This window comes from Symphalangus syndactylus, chromosome 1 (genome assembly GCF_028878055.3).
Source record: "Symphalangus syndactylus isolate Jambi chromosome 1, NHGRI_mSymSyn1-v2.1_pri, whole genome shotgun sequence".
Taxonomy (NCBI): Eukaryota; Metazoa; Chordata; class Mammalia; order Primates; family Hylobatidae; genus Symphalangus; species Symphalangus syndactylus.
This window is the reverse complement of record NC_072423.2, coordinates 122,939,754-122,954,368: the sequence shown is the minus strand read 5'-3', so window position 1 is coordinate 122,954,368 and position 14,615 is coordinate 122,939,754. Positions and strand designations below refer to the sequence as shown.

The window sequence follows — 14,615 nt, the reverse complement described above, 5'->3', positions numbered from 1 at the left end:
CTGCTGGGGCCCAGGCAGCTGGGATCCCACAGTAAACAAGAGGACAAACCCTGCCTTCAGGAATCTGCTGCTCTGGTGAGGGAGACCATAGCCAACAACCATCCTATGCTTTCCCTAGGGTGTCGGGAGGAGCTGTGAGCTGTGACGGAGCCAGCTCTAGCCCCCTAGAAGGACAGCCCACTCTGCCCCCCCTTCCCCGCCCCACAGCCTCCTCCACTCCCACCACATTTCTTTGGCTACCTGTTGGGTGTTGCCACAGTGTACTGTGAACTCACCAGGGCCAAACCAGGGGCCCTAACAAAGGTGTAAGGAATGTGAGCACTCTATGTCACCTATTGTGCCACGCCTCATTCCGTAACTCTGTCCCCTCACCTTGTTCTGCCTGGAGCCAAGGGTGTTCCTGCTATTAACAAAACACAGTGGGAGTGGAGGGGGAGGGGGGAAGGACTAACACACCAGGGTCACCCTGAGTGAGAGATTCAGAAAGAAGTGACTTTTGGACCAAACCTCACACACAGGTTTCTGAAGGAGTGGTGCAGGGAAGCCTCAGGTAATTGAGTATGAAGTGCCAAGACATAACAAAGTCGACAGAAGTGAGGGTCCCTTCCTTCCCCCAGGTACTTCTCATTCCATGTCACTGTCATTCACTGCCCTCTCATTCTCTCCCTCCTCTGCACACGCAGAACCAGAGCACAGACTCAAGTAAGCTAAAGCGCTATTTGCAAGAGCCTGTGGCTGTTTGCAGAGCCTGTGTTTATACAGAGTTCAGCTGTGTTTCAAGAATTTGTCAGCTGAAGCAGGAGGATCACTTGAACCCAGAAGGTGGAGGTTGCAGTGAAGTGTGTTCGAATAATGCACTGCAGGTTAGGTGACAGAGCAAGACCCTGTCTCGAAAAAACTGGAAAAAAAAATTGTCAAGTGTTTATGCCTAATCTGCCCAACCCACTCATATCAGCTGAGCCTGTCACTTGCTGCAGAATCTGTGAGTCTTCATAGTCTGTGTGCTGACATTTGTGTGTTTACAGAGCCCTCCTAATAAAAGTTATGTTCTATAATGAAGTTGTACAGGTAGCCAGGTGTCGGTCTCCAGCCTGAGAACTCTGGCTCTTGTTCCTTCTGTCGTCCCATATTCCTGCCTGGCCTACGATGGACATCAGCAAGGGCCTCCCAGCCATGCAGGGAGGCCTCCACATATGGATCACTGAGGTGAGAGGCACGACCAGATAGGAGAGTTGGTGACATGGAAGAGCGTGGGGTTTTCCACACTAGGCTTCTCCCGCCCCCAACTCAGAGCGTCCTCTTCCACCCCACCCCAGCGCGTGTCATGGGTAGGGGCCTCCTGAGTTGTTACAGGGAACTCTCCTCTCCCAGAACCGGAAGATGGTGCCGGTACCCGAGGGGGCTTACGGGAACTTTTTTGAGGAACACTGCTATGTCATCCTCCACGTGAGTCGCTTGGGGAAGTCTGTCTGAGAGGGGTGACATGGCCCAGCACTGGGGAGACTGAGGCACAGACATAAACTCCGCCCTGGGAAGCGGAAAGTTGAGAGCCTGAGAATCACATCCCACAAGGGGGCGGTTACCGTTGAGGCTTCTTAGCCCCTCCCTCCCCCTTCCGGATCTCCGCGGAAGCCCCTGCCTAGCGTCTCCTCATGGTCCCTGGTACATACTCCCCTTCTCCACCCGCACCTCCGCCTTCCCCGCAACACATATACACAAACACCCGGACCCTAGGTCCCCCAGAGCCCGAAGGCCACGCAGGGGGCGTCCAGCGACCTGCACTACTGGGTCGGGAAGCAGGCGGGTGCGGAAGCGCAGGGCGCTGCGGAGGCGTTCCAGCAGCGCCTACAGGACGAGCTGGGGGACCAGACCGTGCTGCACCGCGAGGCGCAGGCCCACGAGTCCGACTGCTTCTGCAGCTACTTCCGCCCGGGAATCATGTGAGTGCAGGGGCGGCCGGGGCAGGACGGAGCCGTGGAGGCGGTGCCTAGGCTGGGGCAGTCTTGGGATGGCCATCGTCCACATCCCTGAATGGGGAAAGCCGGGAGGGGTTGGGTAACGCCTTTATTGAGATACAACTCATACACCATACGATTCACCCATTTAAAGTACACATACATGTCAGTGATTTTTAACAGTTGTGTGCAACCATCACCACAATCAATTTTAGAACATTTTCATAACCCTAAAAAGCCCCATACCCCTTTGCCATCACTCCCCATTTCCCTCCAACACCCCCATCCCCTGCCCTAGGCAACCACTCATCTACTTTGTCTATACATTTGCCTCTTCCCGGCATGTCATAGAAATGGAATCATTCTACAAATGGTCTTCCCTGACGGGCTCTTTTTGCTTAACACACTGTTTTCAAGGTTTATCCAGGTTGTAGCATGTGTTATTGCTTATTTTTATTACCAAGTAATATTGCATTTTATGAATATACGATATTTTATTTATCCATTCATCACTTAATGGACATTTGGGTTGTTTCTACTTTTTGGCTGCTGTGAATCTATTTCTGCGAACATTAGTATACAAGTTTTTGTGTGGACAAATGTTTTCATTTCCTTTGGTATATACCTAGGAGCAGACACCAATGTTGTTTTGAGTTTGCTTCTATGTTACTGTGCTGGTAGGAATATGTCTTTCGCTGTAAATTGCTTCACAGGTGTTTTAAATTAACACTTGCAATATATTTGGAAATACAGGAAATTGCTATTTGATCATTTCCATTTCATAAGTTGAACCTATATTTGCATATAGCACACACATGAACACATGCACACAAGTATATGCGCAGATGCAGAAACACACACCACCCCATGTATGTCCACCTATAGATGGACATGTGTGAATATCCATGTTCACCTACACACATATATGCTGTTGCCCACTTTCATGCACTCACCATCTAGACTTACAGGGATAAACAAATACACACTGTGCCCCCAAATGTATGTACATGTACACATATATGCATGTGTCCACATGACTGTGCATCGAAGTGCACTACACATGGAAATGAATGCACACTCATGCCCTATGTGTGCACCCATATACTTATACATACATGTGTTCACACAGACTCCAGTGCATGTATGAAGCAGGCACATACGTGCACGTGCTCACATCTGCAGTCATTCATGCACATGGCAGTCTGTGTTCTTATATACACAGAATGTATATACCCTCTTGCTATTCCCTCCTTAGCTACAGGAAGGGAGGCCTAGCGTCTGACCTCAAGCATGTGGAGACCAACTTGTTCAACATCCAGCGACTGCTGCACATCAAAGGGAGGAAGCACGTGTCTGCCACTGAGGTGAGGCTGCCAGGGGAGCCTCTTGACCTCTGGACTCGGCTCAGACTGGGTGTACTGAGGTATAAAGAAGTTGGAAATTGGCTGGGGGTGTGGGGAACAAGAAGCTGTCAGCATTCCCAGATGGTCTTGAATGAGGAGAACAGAGAGGGCACCAGCCTTCTAGCCCCACTTCTGCCACTGCTCCCCGGACCTTTTGTTTCTGCGTCTGTCTAATGGACATATTGAGAACCTGGGCACAGCTACTTGGGAGGCTGAGGCAGGAGGATCACCTGAGCCCAGGAGTGATTCATGATGACACCACTGTACGGCAGCTTGGGTGACAGAGAAAGACCCTGTCTCTGAAACAAAAAAAGAACTTGGGCAGATGGGGCAGACGATATGGCACCTGTGAATGGTCCTTGTTAGCAGCACAGTGAGAGGTGGTGCAAAACTTGGGGAGTGCCTAACCTCACACTCTCTCACACACATTGTCATTGTCACCCATGTGCACACACACTGTATCCCACTGTTATCCCCAGGTGCTCCTCTGGTCCATATAGTGCCCTTGTGCAAATCAGAACAGTGCCCCTTTCTTCCATCTGTCAGGACATTACAGGAAAATACTGGTTTTTTTAGAACAAAACATTTTGCTGCCATTTGGCCAGAATTTGGTGTAATGAACATTCAGGTGTACAATGTCTACAGTGTGAATGGTAACCCTTGAGGTATGCAAGTGAGTCTGCATAGGCAGCCTGTGACACAGAGACAATCTCACATAGGCTCTGCATGTCACCCACAGACCCAGTGACCATACATCTCTGGTCATTCAGGGACACCATGAAGCCCCATGTTTCTTCTATTATCCTGGCATAATTATCTAAAGTACTCCCTTTTACTGTCAAAAGTGTGTCCCTTTGGAGACTATCTTCATCCATAGGTATACACTGTCATCATGAGCACACACACTTCACATGTGATGTCCCCACATACATACGTATGTATATGCACACACATAAAAGAAACAGATACACCCCACCTGTATACATGTGTACATGTACACATGTACAGCAACAGACATGCACTGAGTGAGAAGTGTCATAAGTCGTGTACACCCTGTGAAATGCAGCATTATCTACATTCACACATGCCTACGTACACCCGGTTTGCATACAGCTTCATGCACACGTGACCCATACCAGCTATGCTCCCCTCTAGCGGATGCTGGTGGTATGACACCCTGTCTCCCTCCCTGCTCCTCCTGGCTCTGGCAGGTGGAGCTCTCCTGGAACAGCTTTAATAAGGGTGACATCTTCCTGCTGGACCTAGGCAAGATGATCATCCAGTGGAATGGGCCCAAGACCAGCATTTCTGAGAAGGCTCGGGTCAGTGTCTGCCCAAGGAACTGGGGAGTACGGGGCTTGGGCGGGGAATGGTCCTCCAGGTGCCCATCCTCCGGCCACCCCAAGCGTTGGGCTTGGCTCTCTGCAACAACCCAAGAAACGTCTACGAGTTACAAGCTGAGTTCAGACCCTGCATTATTGGTGTCCCCCTAGATGCCAGGATGAGGGGACATCAGCCCTTCTCCCCATCAGCCTCTGGGAGCTGAGCAGTGACAGGAGAAATCTGTGCTGTGAAAGGGCACACTGGTGACACCCTGACTGCCAGGTCTTCTCCTGCAGGGGCTGGCCTTGACCTACAGCCTCCGGGACAGGGAACGTGGTGGTCGTGCACAGATCGGTGTGGTGGATGATGAGGCCAAAGCCCCGGACCTCATGCAGATCATGGAGGCTGTGCTGGGCCGCAGGGTGGGCAGCCTGCGTGCCGCCACGCCCAGCAAGGATATCAACCAGCTGCAGAAGGCCAATGTTCGCCTGTACCAGTGAGTACCCTTGGGGTGGGCAGGGGTGGGTGGGACAGTCCAGGACTCCGTGTCCATCACTACTGCAATAACACAGCATCTCTAGAAAGTCCCCCAGCAAAGGCTGCTGGGTTTCTGGGACAGGTCATGTGGACCGTGGGTCCAGCCTGTGCTCTTCCATGGTGTGTGGCTGCCTTGCTGAGAAACCTATTGTACATACAGGGGGACTGTGGTGCCCTGCCAGGGCCAGGAAGCTGCCTAAAGCTCCACAGCAAGGCTGCAGTAAAAGTCAAGACGACAACTCAGGGCTCCAGCCCCCATGCCTTCTGTCTCTGAGGGGCTGGGGTGGCGTCCTAAGAGGGGCTAGAGTGGAGACAGATCAGGGAGGGGCTGGGCTGGCCACTCCTGGGTTCCTGTCCCTCCAGTGTCTATGAGAAGGGCAAAGACCTGGTGGTCCTGGAGTTGGCGATTCCCCCACTGACCCAGGACCTGCTGCAGGAGGAGGTGAGGAAGGCCTGGCCCCAGCTACTTGCATCCTTCGCCATCCACAACCCCAGCCCAGTCTGGACCACCTACTGACCAGCCCCACCCTTGCTCCCAGGACTTCTACATCCTGGACCAGGGTGGCTTCAAGATCTTTGTGTGGCAGGGACGCATGTCTAGCCTCCAGGAGAGAAAGGCTGCCTTCAGCCGGGCCGTGGTGAGCCCCGGGGCTCTGTCTGAGAGGAACAGAGCACCGCCCTGGGGTCTGAGTCGGGAGGCAGTGCTGCCCCAGGGTCTAAGGGAGGAATCAGCCCTCCTCTAGAGTTTAAGTTGGGAAATCCTGTGCTGGACTCTTAAAGGGGAGGTAGCCCTGCCCTGGGAGCCCTGAGAGTGAAGACCAGGTGTCCTTTGAGAAACCATGTGTAAAAGGGGCACGTGGCCCTGCCTTCAGGTCTGGGGCCCTACTGACTGGGCGGCCCCGCTTTCTGAGGGTGGGGCTGGGGAGGAGACAGGGCTCTGTCTGGGGTCTGTGAGAGTTGACGTGGCCTGTCCGGCACAAGGCCTGGACTAAGGGGGCCCTGCCTGCCCTCAGGGACCTCAGAGAAGTCGGTGGTGACAGAGTCAATTCGCTAAGTGGGTCATGAGCTCGGTTAATTAACGCTTCTTGGAGCTTGGCTGTCCCAGAGCGGTAGGTCCCCAGGAGCGGGAGTGGAGCAGTGGACTCTCGGGGTCGCAGGACTGACGGTGCCTTGCGCCCCAGGGCTTCATCCAGGCGAAGGGCTACCCGACCTACACCAACGTGGAGGTGGTGAACGACGGCGCCGAATCGGCCGCGTTCAAGCAGCTCTTCCGGACTTGGTCTGAGAAGCGGAGCAGGAACCAGAAGCTCGGCGGGAGGGGTGAGCGGGCGGGGCGGGGCTGATGGGGGAGGGGCGGGACCGGCGGGGGCGGGGCCTGATCTGCACGGGGCGGAACAGAACCTTCTCAGGATGAGGAAAGGGGCGTGGGCGGCGGAGGAGGGAACGGGACCTGGAATCTTGGAGGATGGTTGAGGAGTGGGCGGGGCGGAGATGGTGTGGGAGGGGATGGGGCAGAGGGCGCCACTGACATCTGCTGGCCCCCCGCCCCGCTTCAGATAAATCGATTCATGTAAAGCTGGACGTGGGCAAGCTGCACACCCAGCCTGAGTTAGCGGCCCAGCTCAGGATGGTGGACGACGGCTCTGGGAAGGTGGAGGTGAGGGGCACTGGGGTAGCTGGGGGAAGATGGGCACACGGAGGTAAGCTTTGCCTACAGGTAAACGGTATGACTACTATCTAAAGTGACCCAGGTGCACATCCACACACAATCAGGGACACCAAGGGACACGTGTACATTTACAGACTCTCCTAGCAGGCAGTTCATACATAGTCACGCCTAATCATACACAGCCACGGGCACTCACACAACACAGACACACAGTACAGTAACACTTGGACACTTAAATTCGCCCTGTAGTCACATGTAGGACAAAATCAAACATATGCTTATACAGACACACATACTCACACCTTGTGATTGCACATAATCACAGCCAAGTACACAACCACAAATATGAAGCTGCAAAAACTCTACATCAGACATGACCACAGTCACACACAACCATCCAGAGACACACCAACACAGACACACGATCACACATAATCAATTACAGCCCCACACACCCAACCCCATCTCACAGCCATACACTGTCAACCACTCATCTGGTCTCAGCCCAGTGTCCTGCGAGACACAGGGGTTGAGGGCCACTTCCAGGCTCTGTATAGGGTGTGGTTGTATCTTGACTTGTTGGCTGACCGCCTAGGCAGAGCCCTGAATTTTTTAGGCCCTAGTTTTTAAATAAAGTGGGGTCAGAAACTGTGGTCCCGTCTGGCCCCAAGGCTGATGTGGAGATCCTGTGGACTTGTGGGAACAGAACTGCTGAGCCTATGCGAGGGGTCCTAGTTCTCGAGGTAGGTGGAGATCAGAGAAAATGCAAGGTTTCCTTCTTCCTTTGCCCTAATATGGATGGACAGAAGCGATGAGTGGGAAGAGACTGAGAGAGGAGGAGATGGGGCAAGGGGGAAGAAGGGGGACACAAGGAAAGAGGAAAACAGGGAAGGAGCACAAAGAGAGACAGAGAAGAAAAGACTGGGAAGGACAGGGGATGAGGAAGAGAGAGAAGGAAGGGAGGAGAAGGTGGGGTGGAGGAAGAGCAGGGAGAGATGGGCAGGGAGAAGAGAAGGGGGGTCAGGGATAGATGGGATACACAGAGAGAGACAGAGAGCCAGACAGTGGGAGAGGGAGACAGGAAAGCAGAGAGAAAGGCGACAGACGGAGGGAAAGAGAGCCCCGGGACTCAGGCACCAAGCACAAAGTCAGGGACGGGATCCCTCCTGGCAGGCAGTGGACAGGCAGGCAGAGAGAGGGCCTGAGCCAGGGGTCCTGGCTGCCTGTAAGTGCCACTGTTAGGTGGCCTGTAGTCAGGTCAGCCACTTTTGTGAAAGACAGGGCTCTGGCTGCTCTGGTGTGGAGGTCAGCTCCCCAGGGACAACTATCAGGGTCAGTGTGGGAAAGGACACCCAGGCATTGTCTCCTGCCATGCAGGGGTGAGGTAAGGGAGGCGTCATCATCCCCAATATACAGGTGGGAAAGGCCCAAAGCTTAGAACAATGTCACTGCCAACACAGGGCCTACCTGGGATTTGACCAGAGTCCGCCTGGCTCCAGGCTCTGCCACCCACAGGAAGAAGAAACTACACTGACAGATGTGAAGCAGTGTTTCCCCTTCAGTCTTTGAACAGGCTTTGTGTTTTCTGACACTTGAAAAAAGGGAATTCATTCAAGAGCTCCAAGGCTTCCCTTTCCACCCGGCTTCTGTTGCCCTGGCCTGAGCAGCGAGCAGCTGGGAGGGGACCGAACTGCCCCTAACTAGGGTTGTGGCTGCTGGGGTTGGGACTAGGGCTGGGCATGTGGCTGGGATTGGGCCCATCTCCCAAGTGTGGTGGGTTTCAGGGGTCCATGGGGAAAGGGTCACCTGCAGATCCTTGTACAAAGCCCAGCACAAAGCCCAGAATGGGCCTGGGGCTGAGGGTGGGCCCCTGGCCTGCATGGATGAGGAAGGCCTCGGAGGCTGGGGAGAGCTTTCTGGTTGGGTGCAGGATGGATGGGCTGGTTCAGGAAGAGCAGTCACCTGTGCCCATTGGTCCCTTATTCCCCAGGTGTGGTGCATCCAGGACTTACACAGGCAGCCCGTGGACCCCAAGCGTCATGGACAGCTGTGTGCAGGCAACTGCTACCTTGTGCTCTACACATACCAGAGGCTGGGCCGTGTCCAGTACATCCTGTACCTATGGCAGGTACGCCAGCCTGAGGGAGGCAGCACTCACCTTAAAGCCCAAGGGCTGGGCTCTGGGAGTGAAATGTGAGAGCTGGGCCAGGCCCTCACTCACTGCCCCTACCTGCAGGGCCACCAGGCCACTGCAGATGAGATTGAGGCCCTGAACGGCAACGCTGAGGAGCTAGATGTCATGTATGGTGGCTCCCTAGTACAGGAGCACGTGACCATGGGCAGCGAGCCCCCCCACTTCCTCGCCATCTTCCAGGGCCAGCTGGTGATCTTCCAGGTAGGTCTCACCTTGCCACTGTGGCCACAGCCTGCCCAGTTCTGCATGGGCCATGGCCCCTGCACACACTTCTAAGCGCCTTCTCTTTGGGCCTGGGGCCTGCTTATCATCCCCTAGTTTCCCAGAGCTTGTCCAAGGCCCAGGAGCTCCAAGGTTGGCCCTGCCTGAGTTTCCCTCCCCAGTCCCAGAGCCAGATGAAGAATTTGAGTTGAAAGGGAGCCAGGGGCTTGCCTGGGGCTGCACACTAGCAAACCTGGTCCCTACTTTCCACCTCCAAGGCCTGAGCACCCATGCCCCGACCACTCAGACATGGGGGGAAAGGTCCATTTAGAAAGGGTCTGTCCCTGTCCCAGACTGATGGGATTCCTGCACTCCACACTTAGAGGGTCCTGTACTCCTCATGTGAAATCACCAGTGAGGGCCTTCGTGGCTTCAAGCAAGGGTCCCTGAGCTCTGAGGCGATATGTCCCACACTGGGACAGGAAGGCGCCCCTGGGAGCCCTTGCCCAGCCTGAGGCCTTGCTCTCCTGTAGGAGAGAGCTGGGCACCATGGAAAGGGGCAGTCAGCATCCACCACAAGGCTTTTCCAAGTTCAAGGCACCAACAGCCACAACACCAGGACCATGGAGGTGCCAGCCCGTGCCTCATCCCTCAACTCCAGTGACATCTTCTTGCTGGTCACAGCCAGCGTCTGCTACCTCTGGTTTGGGAAGGTACCCACAGCACTGACCACTTGACTCATGCCCAGATGTAGTGGTGCCAGGCTGGGGGTGGGTCCTCTTCACAGGGGATGCAGACTTTGAGTCCAGCCTCAGATAGGCCGATGGGGAGAATGGGGAGGGGAAGAAGCCACAGTGTCCCCTGTAGAACTTGGGGAAAGTTACAAAGTGACAGGTAGACCTGAAAGTCCACAGGTCAGAGCCAGACCCAGGCCTCCTCCCCTCCTTACTGCCTGGAGCACAGGGCATGTCCCTTCCCAGGTCTCTTGGGAAAAGGGGAGGCCTATGCCAGTTTGCTGGAGTTTTCTCTAGTTTTCAGCATAAACTATGACTGACCCTCTAAGCCTGGGGGCCTCCTATCCCATGCTCTGGACCCTGCGAGGGTCACAGACCCTGTGATCCAGATCAGCTGGGGACACAGGCCTGGAGGGTGAGGAAGATGCCTTGTTCACCGGTGTCCTGCTGTCAGCTTAGGCCTCCTGTGACTTGGGCCCAGCCCCACCCCATACACCCTGTGAATGGGATGTGGGGCCGGAGGTGAAGGCCCCTCCTCGTGCAGGGCCTGAGCCATTTCTTTGCCTGCTAGGGCTGTAATGGTGATCAGCGTGAGATGGCACGGGTGGTGGTCACCGTCATTTCCAGGAAGAACGAGGAAACAGTGCTGGAGGGTCAGGAGCCTCCCCACTTCTGGGAGGCCCTGGGAGGCTGGGCCCCCTACCCCAGCAACAAAAGGTAACAGGGTTGGGAGGAGAGTGTTCTTACCCAGAGGAGGAACTGAGGCCCAGAGAGGAGGGTGGGTGACTGGGATTCACACAGAGAGCTGGCGAGACAAGACTAGAACCAAGGACTCTCAGCTTCCCACTCACAGAGGCTCCCACGAGTACAGCCCACCCTTCACTCCCAGGCCTGGGTAACGGGTCTCGAAGATGCTGGGGAGGCTGGGGGCAGTGGCGACCTCTGCTAGCAGCATCCCCTCCCTGCATTGTCCTGGTCCTGGGTCAGGAGACAAAGCACCCTTCCCCACCCTACAGTCCTCAGGGATCACAGTGCCCAGTGTGTGTGTATATAGTGTCATATGATGGTGGGTATACAGTGCGTGTGGATGTGCAAGAACAGGTGTATTCAGGGTGTTGTGTGTGTGGTGTGTAAGTGGACAGGGTGTGTGTAGGAGGTAGGAGTGAGGCCTCAAGGGGAGGAGGGAGCTGAGTCCTGGTCGCTCTTGGTCTGCCTGTGGGGCTTGGTTTATGTGCTGCTCTCCCCATAATTCTCCTGAGCTCAGTACTCCCGTCTCCTTCTCCCAGCCTGGCTTCCCTCCTTCCACTTTGGGCCGGAGACCTACTCTGTGCCAGGGGTGGGCCGAGGAGCTCCTCCCATCCCAGGGAGGGCGAGACTCCAGCTCAGGCCCTCCCCTTCCCCTGCAGCCCTCTTCTAGGGAAACTCATGGGGCACTTTGCGTCACAGCTGGGTGAGGCGAGAGCTTTCTCCATGAGCAGAGAGGGACCCTGCACCCAGAGCAGAGCAGAGTGCTCGGGAAGCAAACCATAGGGCTCAGAGGAGGGCCCAGGGCTCCCACTCCTGAGAAATGGCTTCCCAGCCCCTGGGGTGGAGCACTTGTGCCATGGGCTGGGGTGCTCCTCTGGGTGGCTCACAGCCTTGCTGTCCGTGCTGGCCAGGCTCCCTGAGGAGGTCCCCAGCTTCCAGCCACGACTGTTTGAGTGCTCCAGCCAGATGGGCTGCCTGGTCCTTGCAGAAGTGGTGTTCTTCAGCCAGGAGGACCTGGACAAGTATGACATCATGTTACTGGACACCTGGCAGGAGGTAAGGTGGCCATCCCTGCCTGGTGGGGCTGTGAACGGGGGTGTGTCTCTGTTTGTGTAACTGGGTGTGTGTGTATCTGGCCATCAGACTCTGAACACAGGGCTGTGGGTGAGTCTGACCCTGTCACTGAGCAATTGCATTGCGGTGCTTATGAGACCATGGATGAGTGTGCGTCACCAGGTGGCAGCAGTGAGACTCCGGGAGACTAGGAGTGTGTTGGAACTCAGGGGTAACAGACCGTGTTTGCAGTTGTATGTGGCCCTGTGTGCCTTATGATACTATGTGTGGCTCCAGCAACAGTGCCTGCGGCCGAGCATGTGTCGGTGCTGCATGAGTGACTGTGAGTGGAATACCCAGTCACATCATTCATGTGTGTGGCTTGGTGTGAGCGTTTGCTTTCGTGCACCTGTGTGTGACACTTTGTCAGTGACTGTGAGGTCACATGATGCTAGAACTGGCCAGACCAGTGGCAACTGGTGAAAATGCGTCTGCGAGCAAGACCATGACTGGCTGTGGGCGAATGATGGATGGGTGTGTTTGTGGGTCTGTGTTTCTGTGCACAGTGGTATAACTGGACGGGTGTGCGTGGCTGTGTAAACAAGTGCTGTTGTGTTTGCATGCAGCTCTGTGTCTGACAACAGTGGATGACAGTGTGTGGCTATGGTTTGCTGTCTGGCTGTGTGGCGATGGATGACTGTGTGTCTGTGTAAGCTGCAATAATGTGTGTTCTCTGCGTCTCTGTGGGGCCGTGTCTGCAGCACTGTTTGAATTGCTGATGAAGCTGTGTGCTCCCATCTCACTCAGAACAAACCCAGGGCTATTACCACAGCCCTGTGTGACCTGGCCAGCCCCAACTCTTTGACCCAGTTTCCCCCTGCTCCCCCCTCACTACTTCTGCTGCAGCCACAACGGCCTCCTTGTGTTCCCTGAACATGCTGGGCACATGGCCACTTCGGGGCTTTTACACTAGTTGTTTCTTCTGATTAGGACACTTTTCCTCTAGACATACATGTGACTTGCTCTCTCATGAAAGCTCTATAAGGGCAGGGATTTTTATCCATTTTCTTTCATTGTTGACTCCCCAAAGCCTAGACCAATGCCCAGCACACAGTAGGTGCTTAATAAGTACTTGTGGATTGATCTCCAGGTAAATCATGCAAGAAAACAAAATGTGTGGATTGAATGTGTGTGTGCATGTATGCATGCGTTCCTGTGATCTTCTCATGTGTTCTCAGGTGTGTGGGTACAGCCACTTGCTGGGTGTGTCTGCTTGGCCAGGGATGTGTATGTGGGGTTCTGTCTGGGACAACTGGACAGGGAGTGGACAGGAAGGGGTCAGCTCTGGGCAGCCCCTCCACCTGCCCAAGGCCAGGCCCCCTCTGTGGCCCAGATCTTCCTGTGGCTTGGGGAAGCTGCAAGTGAGTGGAAGGAGGCGGTGGCCTGGGGCCAGGAGTACCTGAAGACCCACCCAGCAGGGAGGAGCCTGGCCACACCCATTGTGCTGGTCAAGCAGGGCCACGAGCCTCCCACCTTCACTGGATGGTTCTTCACTTGGGACGCCTACAAGTGGACTGTGAGTGAGGCCTGAAACCCCCAGCCCCACCCTAATTTGGGGGGAGAGGAGCCTGACCTGGGCCGATGGAATGAGGAGGCACTGCCCTGGCTGGGGCTCGCCAGTGTGTGCGAGAGACCTGGTCTTGTCCTCAGGCCCCTCCTGTGTCCCACTGGTGCCCCCTCCTCCTGCCCTGGCCCTGATACTTGCCCTGATTCTTGCTCCAGAGCCACCCGTCCCACGAAGAAGTGGTGGATGGCATCCTGGCAGCAGCATCAACCATCTCTGAGATAACAGCAGTGAGTCCTGGGGCCCCTAGCCTTCCCCACAGTGGCCTGGGCTCCGACGGCATGGTCGCGATAGGCAGGGGAAGTGCCAGGCCCTGGTAGGTGGGAGGGGCTGCAGTTGGAGGCAAGAGGCCTGTGGGTTCAGTGCAGCCTCCCTGTGGGCTACCGATTCCCCATCTTCCCCAGCCTGAGGCTCCTCTCTGGACAGGAAGTCAACAACTTCTGGCTATCCAGATGGCCAGGCAATGGCAGGGCAGGTGCCGTGGCCCTGCAGGCCCTCAAGGGCTCCCAGGACAGCTCAGAGAATAAGCTGATGCGGAGCCCCAAGTCGGGTGGCAGCAGAACCAGCAGCTCCATCAGCAGCACCAGCGCCACGATCAACGGGGGCCTGCGCCGGGAACAACTGATGCACCAGGCCGTTGAGGACCTGCCAGAGGGCGTGGACCCTGCCCGCAGGGAGGTGGGCACCCACTCACTGCCCCAGCACTAGTGCATCTGACACTGAGCTGGAGCAGCCCAAGGCAGGATCCACTGGTGGCAGGCAGTGAGCAACTGCCCCGGGAGATGTGTCTCCTAGCTGGGTTGGTGGGCAAACAGATGCGGGAGTCCCATGCCCTGGATGACAATACTGAGTGGGGCAGGATTCTGGGCTCAGATGACACCCTCCCCTGTACCTCCCCCTCTCTCCCCTGCCCAGTTCTATCTCTCAGACTCTGACTTCCAAGATATCTTTGGGAAATCCAAGGAGGAATTCTACAGCATGGCCACGTGGAGGCAGCGGCAGGAGAAAAAGCAGCTGGGCTTCTTCTGAACCCAAGCCCTCTCGACTGCCCCTATTCCCCCGACCCCAACATACCTACAGTGCTGGGGAGGCCCTGCTTCCACTCCCCTCAGAGCCTTCTGGTCATCCTCTGCTTGTCAGTAAAAGCAGGCAGCCCATACAAGGTGTGGTATGCG

The 14,615-nt window shown here is 55.6% G+C and overlaps 1 protein-coding gene across 3 annotated transcripts; it reads left to right on the top strand.

Moving 5' to 3' along the window:
• The first annotated feature begins 1,042 nt into the window (after positions 1–1,042).
• On the top strand, positions 1,043–14,599 carry VILL (villin like). 3 transcript variants are annotated; one of them, XM_055282956.2, is made up of 19 exons: positions 1,043–1,206; positions 1,372–1,446; positions 1,735–1,940; positions 3,211–3,319; positions 4,570–4,680; positions 4,978–5,177; positions 5,582–5,660; positions 5,758–5,856; positions 6,400–6,538; positions 6,775–6,875; positions 8,878–9,015; positions 9,124–9,282; positions 9,816–9,995; positions 10,588–10,733; positions 11,675–11,819; positions 13,210–13,392; positions 13,599–13,670; positions 13,867–14,118; positions 14,356–14,599. In XM_055282956.2, exons 1-19 carry the CDS (start codon positions 1,147–1,149, stop codon positions 14,467–14,469), a joined length of 2,568 nt encoding a protein of 855 aa, XP_055138931.2. In that variant the 5' UTR covers positions 1,043–1,146; the 3' UTR covers positions 14,470–14,599. The 3 variants fall into 3 exon arrangements, with proteins under 3 accessions (XP_055138931.2, XP_063468205.1, XP_055138961.2); XM_063612135.1 differs by lacking the exons at positions 1,043–1,206; positions 13,210–13,392 and having other exon boundaries at positions 1,370–1,446; XM_055282986.2 differs by lacking the exons at positions 1,043–1,206; positions 1,372–1,446 and having other exon boundaries at positions 1,902–1,940; positions 3,211–3,378.
• Positions 14,600–14,615: the final 16 nt, after the last annotated feature.